Source organism: Passer montanus, unplaced genomic scaffold (genome assembly GCF_014805655.1).
Source record: "Passer montanus isolate IOZ18808 unplaced genomic scaffold, ASM1480565v1 scaffold187, whole genome shotgun sequence".
Classification (NCBI taxonomy): domain Eukaryota; kingdom Metazoa; phylum Chordata; class Aves; order Passeriformes; family Passeridae; genus Passer; species Passer montanus.
Window position 1 is genome coordinate 227,663 of NW_024366159.1, and position 14,235 is coordinate 241,897.

The following is a 14,235-nucleotide window of genomic DNA, read 5'->3' on the forward strand; positions in this document are numbered from 1 at the left end:
AGCAAAGCACCACAGACAGCACTCACAATTAGGGGGTGGAGGGGCAGGAAGGGCTAAGGACATGTTGACAGTAATAATTTAAGACGAGATATTCTGCCAAGAAAGAGAAACTAAAGGATTAACAACCAAATAGAAAATCTGCAATTAAGCAGAAACCTCTGAAAGAGAAGGACTGTGGACATAGCTCCGGGTTGGATCCTTGCCTTCGAATTTGTTCTCCAAGACTTCTCTGCTGACTCCATGTGTTTCACAGAAGTAAAATTCATGCCACGCCACGTAACAGTCTCTAGAGAAATGATGATGTTTGGGAAATAAAACAACCACTTCTCTCCAACACTGCTTCCACAGGATTATTTCTTTCTCAGCACTGGGATTCAGAAACAAAATCAATTCCTTGGAGAATCCCAGCTGAGATCTTCCTACTGGCCACAGCGCTGACCTGCAGTGACAGCCAGTCTGAGCATCCATAAAAACACCTGCAGGCTGCAGTACCTCAGATGGACCCAGGAAACTCTGGAGAGCTGTTTCCTCTAGCCCTAATTCTGCTGCATGAAGACACAACAGAATTCCTCCTAGGACTGCCAGGTCACAGGCACGTGGCCCCCAGTTCCATGAAAATACACAAGCCACAAATGCAGGATGTGCTCACGACCCAACACTGTGGTCCCAGCTCTCTGAATGTGATACCTGAATCAGCTGTGCTGTGCACAGGGCAGGATTGAATATTTCATGTTAAAAGCTCTAAAAGGAGGAGAAAAAAAAAAACACCAAAAAAACCTGGCCCAGAAGTGCAGCCTGTCAAAATCAACCGCTCAACTGACAGACAGTGCTGAGAAGCCTGGCATGACAGCCATAAATCACTCCAAAATCTTCTTTTCATGCAGAGGAAAATGAACAGTAAAGATCCGAACATGAAATTTTGCCCATTTTTAATTTGCTTGGTTGCACTTGTTTAAAATTGACATTTATTTTGATACTTGAGCTTGTCTCTCCTTTTTATTTCTGCATGCAGCAGGCTGAGAATGAGGAATTTACCACATGGAGAAACCAGTACACCCCAGAGGCACCTACCCCAGAGCTAAGGCAGCCTGACCAGCGGAGACATGTCCTGCCCTGGGAGCAGAGGGCAGTCACACGTGGGCCCAGATGTCCCAGAGGGGACCAGTTCCACGCAGAAGATCCTTCCCCATGGTCTGGTTCCAATGGACGGGGTCAGTGCTCTCCTGACAGACCCACAGGAGGAAAATCCTGAGAATTCAACACAAGATCTTCGAATTCAAACACCAACAGGGCCCCGAGAGCTAATGGACACTGACATGCAGAAGTGTGTGATCACTTCCAAGCCCTCGCCTCCTTCCCAGAGAGGCCAAGAAAGGCCCTGGGGATGCAGCAGTGCCTAAACGGACTCAGGTTTCCTTTAGTCTCTAACAAAGGCTTGGAGCAGTTGGCACATTGCCTGGCCTTGCTGCCTTCTTCCTCTTCAGATATGCTTCCATCCACAGATAACACGGGGAGGCTTTGAATTCACACCCTGCACAATCAGAGGCAAAGGACAGCACAGGAAACCCAAGTCAGCTTTTCCCCTCGGCGAGGGAACTCCCTGGAAGAGCCAGCACAGTCCTTCTCCTTGGCATGCCCAACTCCACGTCACAGGAGACAGCAGACAATGTGCTCAGAGCTCCACCATTAACTGGTTTAGTGAGTTAAGACACAGATCTGTCTGCAACTGCTCGGGGCAGAATGTGCTGAAGGAGCACAAATGCACCTTTCAACTAAGAATCCACCAAACAGCTTCAAACGTTCTCTTTGAATGGTGGAAACAATCCAACGACTGCAAGCTTACCCCAGTGTGACAGTACCTCTTGGGGACTTCTTGTCACACTTCACCCACAGAAAACTATTCTGAAATAGCTCTTCCTGACAGCAGAATTCTAGAAAAAACAGCTCTGACATTTCCCTAGGTCTCTCTATTTCACTGGTTCCCTTCCTTCTCCCTTTCTTGGACTATTTTACAGACTCCTCTCATGGTGTGAAGGACTCCACTGCAATTCTGTGAATTTCTTTGCACCTGCATCCAAACCCAGGAGCAGCTGCACCAGCACAGCCCCAAGGTTGCCACTGCAGGGTGAGAGCACCAGAAAGCCACGCACACGCCTGGCTGCACCAGGGTCAGATCCTCCACAACCTGAAGCCAAAATCAACTCTCACAAAGACTATTTTCTCCTTCTCCAGTTCTCCAGCCAGTTCTCTCCTTTTATCCTTCTGCCCAAATCATTGTGTGTCTGCTGGAAGAGGAGCCTGCAGTGCTCTGTGTTCACCTTTGTGCTCACACTGTTTCACTTGGTCTGTCATTTTAAACATTCCCAGGAAGGTCTTCTGTCATTTTAAGAGAACATAAACAAGTAATTACTTTTCTAGGAGAAGAGGCCAAGTTCTGGCATCCTGGAGAACTTTTTTATGACCATCATCCCCTTATTTTGTGTCTCCCTCCCCTGTGCTTTGCTGAATCCAATTAAATATCTGGAAGGTGAGAAAGAGAAAGCATCACCTTTGCTGCAGACTCAACATTGATGAGTGTGAGCCTCATAAACACATCCCTGAGAGCTTCCAGTACGTAAACCTTGATTTCCATCTGTCTTTTCCCATTGGGTTCAACACCAGGAATCACCTTCACACCCCACAGGGAAGTGAATGGGTTGAACACCACCAGCCCCACACTGAGAGCTGAGCAGGATCCCTGCAGGGAAGGATCGTGGTGTGTAGGACAAATCTCTGCAACCCTCTTGAGCCAGAGCATCCCATTTCCCAGGAGAAAGCCCAAAGGAGAGCAGGCAATACAGGAGAACAGTACAAAGCAAACAGAATGCGTTTGGACAAGAACCAAAATCCAAACGCTGACCTCTGGTACTAACCCCCCGGAATCAGCCACAGGTAACAGGGAGATTTCAGTCCCCCCTGTACAGGAGATGCAACAGAGGAATTGGAATCAGAGGAGGCAGGGAGGAGAAAGGTCCAAATGTTCTTTTTTCTTAAAGTCACAGCTGGAAAAACGGCTTTGTTCAAATTTATTAAAAATCAGCTTATCCACTACGAAAGAGAGGAGACCCACACCATGAGGTGAGTAATTACCCCCTAAGACACAGGACAGGAATCACAGGAACATCAGGTATGACTTAGCTGGATCCAAATGCTTTTCCTTACAGCTTCCATGCTAAAAGCAGCTACTTCTAAAAGTGTTTTACCAAAGCTCTGTCCAATGAACAAGGATTTGATACACAAAAGGCAAAGGGTAATTACATCTTCCTGTTTGCTCTTCTTGCCAGAGATTTTTTTTTTGAAGGCCTATTGCAAAAAGAACTGCCTTGAAAGCCTTGCAAGGCAACACCAGCTCCAAGGTTATGGATTTTTCTGATTTTGGGGAAATACGAGAGCAAATGAACTCAGGTCCCTGCGCTTCTGGTCAAAATGACTGAAAGAATGTTCTCAAGTCCTTAACACGAATGGCAACTGGCCCTACACAATTTTTACATGCTGCAATTTTAAAACAGGACTTAACAAGTAAAGTGTATCAAACACAGGAATAACTACACAGAAATGTTTGCTCAAGGTTTCTAGGTGTGGCTGCAGCCAAGACTTAATAGGATTATTTATATCTGACTCATTTGCTTTGCCTTCATCCACAATTCTCCCTATTTGGGACTCAGTAATTGACTTCTTTCTGCACCACACGACTTTTTAAAATCAGGACATCTTCAAGGAGGACTTGAAAATTTAAAGCAGAGAGGAGAAATCCCACAAATACAGTGGGTTTATATCATGCTCAACCAAAGCTGACCATCACCATCATGGAAAAGCTTCCTGAACATGCAGCACAGTGAGACATCCACTCCTTGCTGATCAGACTGCACATGTCACAGTGTGAGTGACAACATCCCTTCAGCCACAGAGGGTCTGGTGTCCCCTGCTCTGTGTCCAAGCTGCTCACCTCACCCCTGTGCATCTCCCCCCCTTCCTGCTTGGGAACTCAAAATAACAATACTTCCCCCTTTTCACTGCGGCAGCTTCCAACCCCAAATTGCGTAAGAATGGAGGTTTTCATTCCAATTACAATAAGAATTGTTCTTTTTTTAATCCACAAGGGATCACTTAAAGTTTCTGCCCTAAGAATAAACACAGGTCTCAGTCTCAAAAAACATTTACACGAGCACTTGAGCACTTGGCCATTCACAGATCTCTTTTTTGCAGCACAAGGGGCTTCAGTCTCACGTTCAGTATTTTGCCAGGATTGACACAAAAGCCCAAAAAAACTGTCTCAAAATAATTTATAATTTGGTTCTTTCACTGCTCATGAAATGTAGTGAAAAGTTTGGTATTTTCTTAAGAAATACAGCTCAGATTCCTGAAAGTTTCATCCCGTGCCCTCTCCAGTTTGCCAAAGTTCACGGCTTTCAGCGGAGCCGCAGCACCTGAGCTCCCCGAGATGGAAAGAGTGAGGTGCCAAGAGGTGAGAGCAGCCTGGGCCAACGCTGCTGCCAAGGGCTTTGTTATGAAACCTGGGGTGCAGCTCCTGAGGACACACAACAAAACAGAGGAGCTTCTCTCCAGCCTGGAGATGCAGCACATTCCCTTTCCTCATCACACACCACCAGCAGCCCTGCAGATGCCATCAGGACCTTGCTCCAACATCCCACGGGACACACAGCAATCTCCTGAATGCCAGAAATGGAGCACCTTTAATAGGCATTTTCCACTTGCATTCAATTAAGGGGGAAAAAAAGACTGCACAGTTTAATAAGTGCAGATCTGTTTATTCTCTACCAGCACCGCAGAGGATCAGAGACTTTTATCTCCAGCTCTGATCACCTGACTCCCTGACCCCACTCTCCATCACGGGGTGAATAATCACAGCCTGGAATTTGCCATGTCACTTCCCAGCTCCTTGGAGGAACTCTCCTTGTCCTCACCCCGGTGACAATGCACATTGTGAGCAGGAGTGTCAGAGCAGGAAAGCAGGAACAGGCAGCGCTCGCCTTCCTCACACCACGGCCCAGAGCGACCTTGGACAACTGTTAACTCTGCTCTTGCCTCTTGCTGGAAAGGGAGCACAACAAAGCCTCCTTCCCCTCCTCGGGGCTTCTTTTGGCTGGTCACCTCCTCTCTGGGATCACAGAGAAGTGCATATTTCAAACGACAGAGAAAGTTGATGCCAGGGATACGAGCACCAGGCAAAGCAAGCAGGTGCATCAGGCCACCCTGCTGCTGCTGCTCTCAGGGAGCAACTCACAGCATCTCCAGAAAAGGTGCTTCAAACTGAAATGGCTCCTCGTAGGCTAATTAGCACCCCAAATGAAGAGCTGATGCATTAAAGGAAACACAAACCTCCTTCAAGCACGTCCTCACCTGACAGCCCTTTCTGGAATCACACACAGGGACAGGGCCTGAAACCAAATCTTCCAATCCTCGACCTTTTCTGCTGCATCACTCCCTCTTTGATCACATCCTTCCAATTTATGGCCAAGTGTCCCATCAGAACTTACTCTGCTTGTACATTCCAAATCTAGCACTTCCAAAATCTCCCCTGGCTTGTCCTACACACACAGCATCGGGTGTGTGTTGGGTGCTCTCCTCCGTGAAGAAGATAAAGCAGAACTTCCTCCAAAAGTTACCTGTGCTGCTCTCAGAGAAGTGAATTATAAACCTATATTAGAGGAACAGCAGTGTTGCTATTCCCAAGTAAATTTCTTAATGCAGTGAGCTGAAATCCAGGAATACAAACACTGACTCATCTTTGCAGTTTACGCTTTATCTCCAATAAAAGGCTCACTTGTCCAGCTCCTTTAGGACAAAGCCACAGGAATAACATCCCTCCTAAGAGCAAAAGACAGGAAAAACATCCCAAACAATTCTTCTCCACTGCTGCACTTTAGACCTGATGTTTGACATTGGTCCTGATCCCAGAGGCAAAATGGGAGCTCTCCATGCACTCAGTCACCCAGCTCCCACGGCTACAGCCATCCTAAATGGAATGCATTATTCCTGCATTAAAACATATGTTTTTCAAGGCAGCCAGCCATCCGGCTGCTCCGAGGGAGATTACAGAAGACCTAATTTTATCAGGCAGGGATACAATTCTCCTGGTTGTTTTTGCTCCCTAGGGACATGGAGCTGCTGAAAGCAGGTTGCCTGACTGCTGGGGAGCAATTCCGAGAGGCTCCGTCGCCGATCACTCAGGCAGGGACTGGAATCCTGGGTCCATAAAATGTATTAATGGATGCCCTGTAGGCTCTGTGGGCTCCCATCCCTGCGGAATTCAGAGGCCAGGAAGACCTAGTTTGCATCAGCAATTCTCAAGGCAACAAGAATTAGAAAGAGTTTATGTTGGCAGAGAAGTGCTAAAACTTTTAAGCGTTTTTTTATTTCCTTTTTCTTTTTATCAGCTTAAGTTACACTAAATAAAACAAGGTGATTGCTCACAGCAAGGAAAGTTATGTTACTATTACATTACTATCTTTGGTATAAACTCTGTGTAACTTAAACTTACATCCTGCCTATGTTTACTTCAAGTGGTGTTTCACAAACTCTCAGCTTTGAAGTTTGAAAAGAACACAAACTGATGGAAACAGGCATTTTACTCCAAATATCAGGCAAGAGGAACAACCCAGAACATGATTCAAGATGAGAAATACAGGTGTGAGGCTTCTCCCAAGGCTTTTCATGAAATGCAATGGGAACATTGGTGTAGCAGATGGAATGCTGCTGCCTGCAGAGCATCCGTTAGCTATAAATCACTGTTTCCTCACACATGGTGCAAATGTAAGAGTCTTCCATTCTAATTAATAGAACAAGACATCCTGCTCTGATGACTCGTCCCTGATTTCACAAGCCCTCCAAAAAAATTTTGGATTGAATCAGCCTCAACAGAGAGAAATGCTTCAATTCCTCTCTCTATGAATCCATGTCCAAAAAAGCAACTGAGCAATTCACTGAGAGATTCAGGAAATGCTTTTTATAACTGAGACACGGGGTTTAAAGAAAACCATCCTAAGAAATTATCTGCACATTGTATTTGAAAGAAATGCAAACAGGAACTCTGCAGCTTCTGCCCATCCCTCGGGAATGCTCACCATGAGTTCACTCTTTGGCTCCTGAAACTTGCCCCTGAATAAACATGATAAACCCAGCGAACAGAAAACTTCATGACAAACACTAATCAGAGAGAGGGAATCAGGAAAGAACCATCACCCTTTCCACATCACCACTGCACCAGAAACACGGGGGGTGCTCCACGTGCCCTTCCCTCTGGAGCTCCAGGGATTGCTGCATGTTGGGAAGAGCAGCAGCTCTGTGCAGCTCCTCTGCCACCCATCACATTTCCTACTCAATATTTCATGCTACAGCATTTAAAATAGCAAACTGGAGATGGGTTATCTAGGACACCACAGCAAACTCCAAATGCGGCTTTGGCGCAGCTGTGCCAGGCCAACAGGTCTGGTGAACGCTGCCAGCCTGGGCACCCAGCTGAAATGGCAAACATCACCCATCCTGGAAGCACTAACAGTCATAAAATCCACACTGGGAGCCACTGCTGCCAGATGTCCCCTCCACCCAGCTGAGGAAACTGGTTCTATCCAGCAAAGCTTCACAGGAGCAACCAGGGAGGAGGTGCAGGACTCTCTTTAAAGCCTCTAATTTCCTCCTCTCCCCAAGGCAAAGGGTCAGAGCTGCAGCCTTTCAAAAGAGCCCCAAACTCGCTCCTCATTTCCTAAGTATAAAAGGGACAATGCAAAAATATGCACATTCTTTAACCTTCCTGGGTATTTTTTATTATTCCAGTCTGGATGCTCCAAAAACCTTCCTCCCCTTCCCCATGTTTACATGCTTCAATCATGCACCAACAGTAAAGCCAACTCCCACTCACAGTAGCCAAAACATTTCATCCAGTATTTGTGTTTAACTCCCTCTCTCCAAACCATTAATCACTTAAATCATTCTGCTTTGACCATCTGCAGAGCAGAAATCTGTGATCATCTTGTGGACCTTCTGTTTGCTGCACTGGTGATAGATCTGGAACTTTGCTCCTCTTGGTCACGACTGGAGCTGGATTTCCTTTTCCTGTGACACAGACATGGCACGGAATCCACGTGCCCCATGCTTACATCACTTCTTCCTGGGCTGTGAAGCTAAAGAAAATACAATTTCATCCACAGTGAAAGCAGATGAGGGATCTTTACTGGGATCTTTGCAGAGCCAACCTGATGATCCCTGGCAGAGCACAGCCAGCTCCCTGTGACAGCTCCAGGAGGGTTTTAGGCATTTCAAAGCTCCCAAACTGGACCTGCACACAGAGACTGCGTCAAAGCCCTGCACAGATCTCTCAGCAGATTTGGGACCCATCTGCTGCCAGTCCTGCAGGTAAATTAAGGAAGCAACATGAAAGCTTTCCCAGTGCTGGTTTTGCCTAATGCAAGACTTGTGGGTGAGAAGCTGCATAAATGCACAAAAACCACCTGTAAGTCCTGTTAGCTACAGGCTGATCAGATCCAACTTGCTTATGTTTATAAAGCTCTTCTTCAACCTTTTCTGTGCTTTGCCCACAGTTCCTCCCTGAGTGGGGGAAGAAACTGAAGTGAAACATTTCTGCCCACTCAGCACAATCCATACAGCCAGTCCCTACTCAGACAATTACTTCCTTTGACTCTGTAATTTAAATTCTGTGCTTCAGCTGCTTAATCTATAAAAAAGGTCCTCACCTACTTTGACAGGCGCCTGGCAATCAAAGATTGCAACCTGAAACACACAATTTTTCAAAGATCTGAGAAATACCCTGATTCCATAAGAAATTTTCAAGCCAAACAAAATAAAGACTCTACCCACTTGCTTGAGTCAACATGTTTTCTTCCAGTAAGGTTCTATCCTATTTGGCTGGCCTTCAGTCCTGAGTTTCCACCGTTTTGCTGATACTCCTTTTTCCACACATGCCACCATCCTTCTGTTTCCTCTGAAAATCCTCACACAAAGCTTTGCTCCACAGACAGAGCCTCAGCTCTCCAGTGAGAGACAATCAGCTTTAAAAGGAACAAACCCAGGTGCACGGAGCCATTCACAGAAACACCCACCCAGAATCACAAACCAGACAGCAAACGTGTGTTTAGCTAGGAAAGTAAACAGAAACCAGCTCCTTCTGCCCACTAGGCAGGAGGGAGTAACCATGTCACAGAGCCCAGAAGTGGCTGAAATGACCTCCAAGGCCTGAGCTGCTCACAGGAGCTCCTGGTTACTACGAGGTGGAATTCCCTGCCCTTCCCTGGATAGCTGGGTGTCTCCAGCTGGGCTTCTCTCCACTGGCACCCCTTTACTGGTTAGAAACACCAGGCAAGCCAGAAACCGCAGTGACACAAACCCCAGCAGCAAATCAGCTCTTGATGTGGGTGTTTAACCCCTGCAGAGCCAGGCTGGGCCCTGCAGTGGGGCTGTCCTGCTGTCACAGCAGAGCTCTCACCTCCAGGAGAGCACACCTCCCCACACAGGCACTACAACGCTCACAAAACGTGCCCTGCGTGAAGCAAATCCTCTGAACGTGCCTAATTAGAGCCTTTGAGTCTGGATATTCCAGAGTTTCCCAGCTCCATTAACAGCTGGGATGAGGTTGATGTGAGAGGAGCTGCTGGAATGTTTCACCCAAGGTGTAAAAACACCCAAGCCCAGTGGTGAAGTGCTTTAATATTAACATTTTTCACCAAATAGGAGATGAATTCAGACATTTACCTCATTCTGGGCACCCTTCAGCACACACTGAGAGCATTCTAAGGAACAGCATCATGTGGTGGATCTGAAGTCACCTTCACTCAGGGCTGCAGCTCAACCCAAAGGTGAGACTGAGCTGCCACACTCACAGACGTGTGAAAATGGGGAGAAAGTTAAAGTTAAATAACGTTAATATCCCCAGCACTTTCACTCATCAAACAGAAACAGATGTAAATACAAAGACAGCCCTTCCCATCATTAGTGATGCATAATGTGGGTGTTCCTGACAGATGAAGAAAAGCACCAGAAAGAAAAATATCCCAAAAGTAAAAAAAGAAGGCAAATATGAGTAATGAGCAGGTTCCAGGTCTCCCACAGCTCCATGACCCAATTCTCAGCTGATATATTGTTACTTGAACATTCTTCCTCAGAGGTATCAACACTGATACCTTCTGTGAAGGAATGGAAGCTCCCCCTAAGTTTAGACTCAGGTTTAAATGCTCTTCACATTTACAGAAGACAATGAATTCTTATGCACACTTAGAAATGAAGGAGTTGGTCTCAAATCCATCACCAAGGCCCAAGACAAAGAGTAAGATGCAATTTCTGTTGATTGATGAACAATTAATGTTTCCTGAAACACGTCCCACTCCTTTGCTCAGACATTTCCACTGCACCCAGGGATGGGATGCCTGTTACTCGTGCACTGACCACAAGGCTCAGCAAGGAATAATCCAGAGGTATAATTAGTCCTGTTGCTCTGTCTGCACAGATTGCTCCTTAAGAAACTCTCATGGCTCATCATTGCAAACTCTGATTTCTATTTCCAGCATACATTAAAGTAACCCTGCTCCACTTTGCATCCTGCTTGCTGACGCAGCACCTTTCACAACCACAACGCCAGATAAGGTTTTAATACTATATTTCCCCCTGTTTTGTTATAAATTCTCTACTCCGTGGTGGTTAGTAGTAGCAAATGCCTGGATGAAATTCACTGCAAGGCTCAGCACACAAAGTGTTTGTGTTCCCAGCCCCTGGAGCCAGGTACTCTCCACTGTCACACTGTCCATCAAGGACAGAGCATCTCCAGCTCCTGCTGTCAGGGAGCCTGGGCTACTCTCAGCAGCTGCAGTTCCTCTCCTCTCCCAAAAATGAGGTGTTCCCATGCAAAAAAACCTGACAGAAACATTCACACAGTCAACAGTCAGAGACAATCGAAGCTGCAACAAGGGGGTGGCAAAAAAAGGATCGAGTGTTCTTATCTGAGCAACAACTGAGCAGTGGCACATGGAGCCCTGCTGCCATTTTTAATAAAATGCTTCTATTCAATATTGTTTACTGTCAACAGCCCATGGTTATATTCAGCTGAACAATGCACACACAGGCCTCAAAATCCCTCAGCTTAAGCCTCAAACTAGGGCGCATTTTTCAAGAACTCCACAATGACATTACCTCACTCCCCCTTCCCACAGCTCAGTTATCTCAGCAACAACATCCCCTGAAATATGTTCCCAAGAGTTTGGGGACACAGTCACCCAGAATTCTCTGTACTCGTGGGTTTTTTTTGACAGGAAAAAGTGATTTGCACAAACAAATCCCTGATATGCATATTAAGAAATCCAAGTATTAAACTCACAAAGGGGCAGTGGATTTAAAATTCAGAGAATTAGTTACATAACCCACAAAACTTCACTCTGTAGCACCAAAGTTGAGGCTATTGGAGCAGCTCGTTAAAGATTAGTGGGATGTCACAGCAGCCAGTCCAGCAACAGAATTCATTTATTTTTAAGTTTGCAGTACAATCTATCACAGGATCAAATCGTAACGGGCTTCCAGTGCCACAAGAAACAAACCTCAGAAAATCCAAGCAAATGCTTAAAACATTCAACAAATTCTTTTAAAAATCTACTTAATGTTACGTTTTGAGCAACACCACCATTCCTCATTCTTTGTTATCACGGAGTCCCCTAAAGCAAACACTAGATAAAGTTTTATCACTTTAGTTAAATGTCTGCAGAAAGTTTATCTGGAAAAGAGTTAACAAAAGGCCCAGCCAGCCAACATCAGGGGTTTAGCTGTGTGAGGAAAGCAGCGCCATGGCCTTTTCTGCTGGCAAAGCCTTGAGTGCCAGTGTGGGCAGCGGGGGCTGACAGCCCCCAGCTCACCCTGGCAGTGAATTCCCCATCTCCAAAGAGTCAATAAGTCTCTTTTGTGCACTGTAGGCTCTGGGATAAACAGAGCAAGGAAAGATGTGCCTGCAACTCGATTTTTCTTAATTTTTAATGCTAAGAGAGACATGGATGATCCTTGTAGGGTCCCTTGCGACTCAGGATATTCTGATTCTCTGGTTATTCCAGGCATGCAGTGAACCCTCCTGAGAAGCCACTGATTTTGGCATCGAGTTCCGTACCCTGATGGGGGGGAGGAAAATTTAAATTATGCAAATCTGAGCTACCTGCTCTGCAACCTTCCCCCTCCGCCTCAGCTCCATCCCTCGCCCTCTGGCTCCCCAAGGGAGATTCACAACAAAGCTGTACCGAGAGCAGCATTTTAAACGCTGGGGAACAAAGACAAACCCATGCAAAAAAGGAAACAACAACAAGAGAAAAAAAAACCACCCCAGCAAAAAGCGCATGCTCCGAACCGATTATGGCAAAAGAACTTATTCGGAAAGTGGGAATAACACTGGGTTTGCCGTCATTATTGTGCCCGAAGTTCCTGCGAGTCCCCCGCCCCAGAACTGCCTGTCCCGGGGTCTCTCACTCCCGCTCCGCATCCTCGGCTCGGGAGCTACGGAAAAGAGGCCACAAGGGAAAAACACTCCTGAGGGAGGGAGGGAGGGAGGGGGGTCAGGTCACCCGGCCCCGGCAGGTGAGGGCCCCTCCGGGGGCTCTCCCGGGGCTCCTCGGGGTGCCCCGCACAGAGGATGCTCCGAGCGCTCCTTCTCCTCAGACACAGCCCCAGCCCCGGCCGGGCCCTTCCCTCCTCCCCGGTCCTCCCACACAGACCCCGGAGCCTCGCTCCTCGCACCCCCGCCGCTCCCGACCCCCTCTCGCACGCCGCCACCCCCGGCCCCTCACACGGCGGCTCCGCGGCGCCCCGCGGGCAGGGCCGGGCCGGCCGGGCTCCGGGCGCTGCCCGCTCACCTTCCGAGAGCTCCAGCTCCAGCTCGGCCAGCTGCTCGCGGACCTCGCGGGGCAGCGAGGACACGGCCGCGGGCTCGGCCATGGCGGCGGGCGGGGGACGGGCGCGGGTCCGGCGGGGCTCAGCGCCCGGGATCGAACCCGGTGCCCGTTCTGCTCCCGGTCCCGGGATCGATCCCGGGGCCGGTTCTGCCCCCGAGCCCGGCACTGATCCCGGGGCCGGTTCTGCTCCCGGTCCTGGGATCGATCCCGGTGCCGCTGCTGCCCCCGAGCCCGGGATCGAGTTTTTTTCTTTTTTTTTTCTTTTTTTTTGGGTTGGTCCCGGGGCCGGTTCTGCCCCCGAGCCCGGCACTGATCCCGGGGCCGGTTCTGCTCCCGGTCCTGGGATCGATCCCGGTGCCGCTGCTGCCCCCGAGCCCGGGATCGACCCCGGTGCCCGTTCTGCCCCCGAGCCCGGCACCCATCCCGGCGCCGCTGCGCCCCCGCGCGGCCCCGCCCCGCGCTGCAGCCGCCCCGCGCCCGGGATCGACCCCGGTGCCCGTTCTGCCCCCGAGCCCGGGATCGATCCCGGTGCCCGTTCTGCCCCCGAGCCCGGCACCCATCCCGGGGCCGGTTCTGCCCCCGAGCCCGGCACTGATCCCGGGGCCGGTTCTGCTCCCGGTCCTGGGATCGATCCCGGTGCCCGTTCTGCCCCCGAGCCCGGCACCCGTCCCGGGGCCGGTTCTGCCCCCGAGCCCGGCACCCATCCCGGGGCCGGTTCTGCTCCCGGTCCTGGGATCGATCCCGGTGCCGCTGCTGCCCCCGAGCCCGGGATCGACCCCGGTGCCCGTTCTGCCCCCGAGCCCGGCACCCATCCCGGCGCCGGTTCTGCCCCCCGAGCCCGGGATCGAACCCGGGGCCGGTTCTGCTCTCGGTCCTGGCACCGATCCCGATTCTGCCCCCGGTCCTGCACCGATCTCGGTCCCGGTTTTGGCCCCGGTCCCGGTTCGGCTGCCCTGAGACAGATCCCACTCCCGGCCCTGCTCCCAATCCAGGTCCCGGGACCGATCCCGGTCCCGGTTCTGGCGCCAGGCCTGGGCCTGCTCCCACTCCCCAGCCCCGGTCCTGGTTCTGCTCCCGATCCCGGTCCCGGTCCCGGTCCCAGCACCGGCCCGCTCTGTCCTGGTTCTGCTCCCGGGCCCGGCCCCAGCCCTGGTTCTGCTCCTGCTGCCCGCCCCTGCTCCCGGGGCAGCTCCCGAGCCCGGTTCTGCTCCCGGGCCCGCCAGGTCCCGGGACCGATCCCGGTCCCGCTCCCACTCCCCAGCCCCGGTCCTGGTTCTGCTCCCGATCCCGGTCCCGGTCCCAGCAC

The 14,235-nt window shown here is 49.8% G+C and overlaps 1 protein-coding gene across 3 annotated transcripts in view; it reads right to left on the minus strand.

Annotated features, from left to right (window-relative positions):
* DIP2B (disco interacting protein 2 homolog B) overlaps nt 1–13,015 on the minus strand; it is a 61,309-nt gene extending 48,294 nt beyond the window's left edge. For 2 of the 3 annotated variants that reach the window (XM_039705844.1, XM_039705843.1), the window contains exon 1: nt 12,891–13,015. In XM_039705844.1, coding sequence (XP_039561778.1) covers nt 12,891–12,972 — 82 coding nt within the window. In that variant the 5' untranslated portion in view covers nt 12,973–13,015. The remainder of the gene's footprint in view (nt 1–12,890) is intronic. The other variant, XM_039705842.1, reaches the window with a different exon arrangement.
* Nucleotides 13,016–14,235: the final 1,220 nt, after the last annotated feature.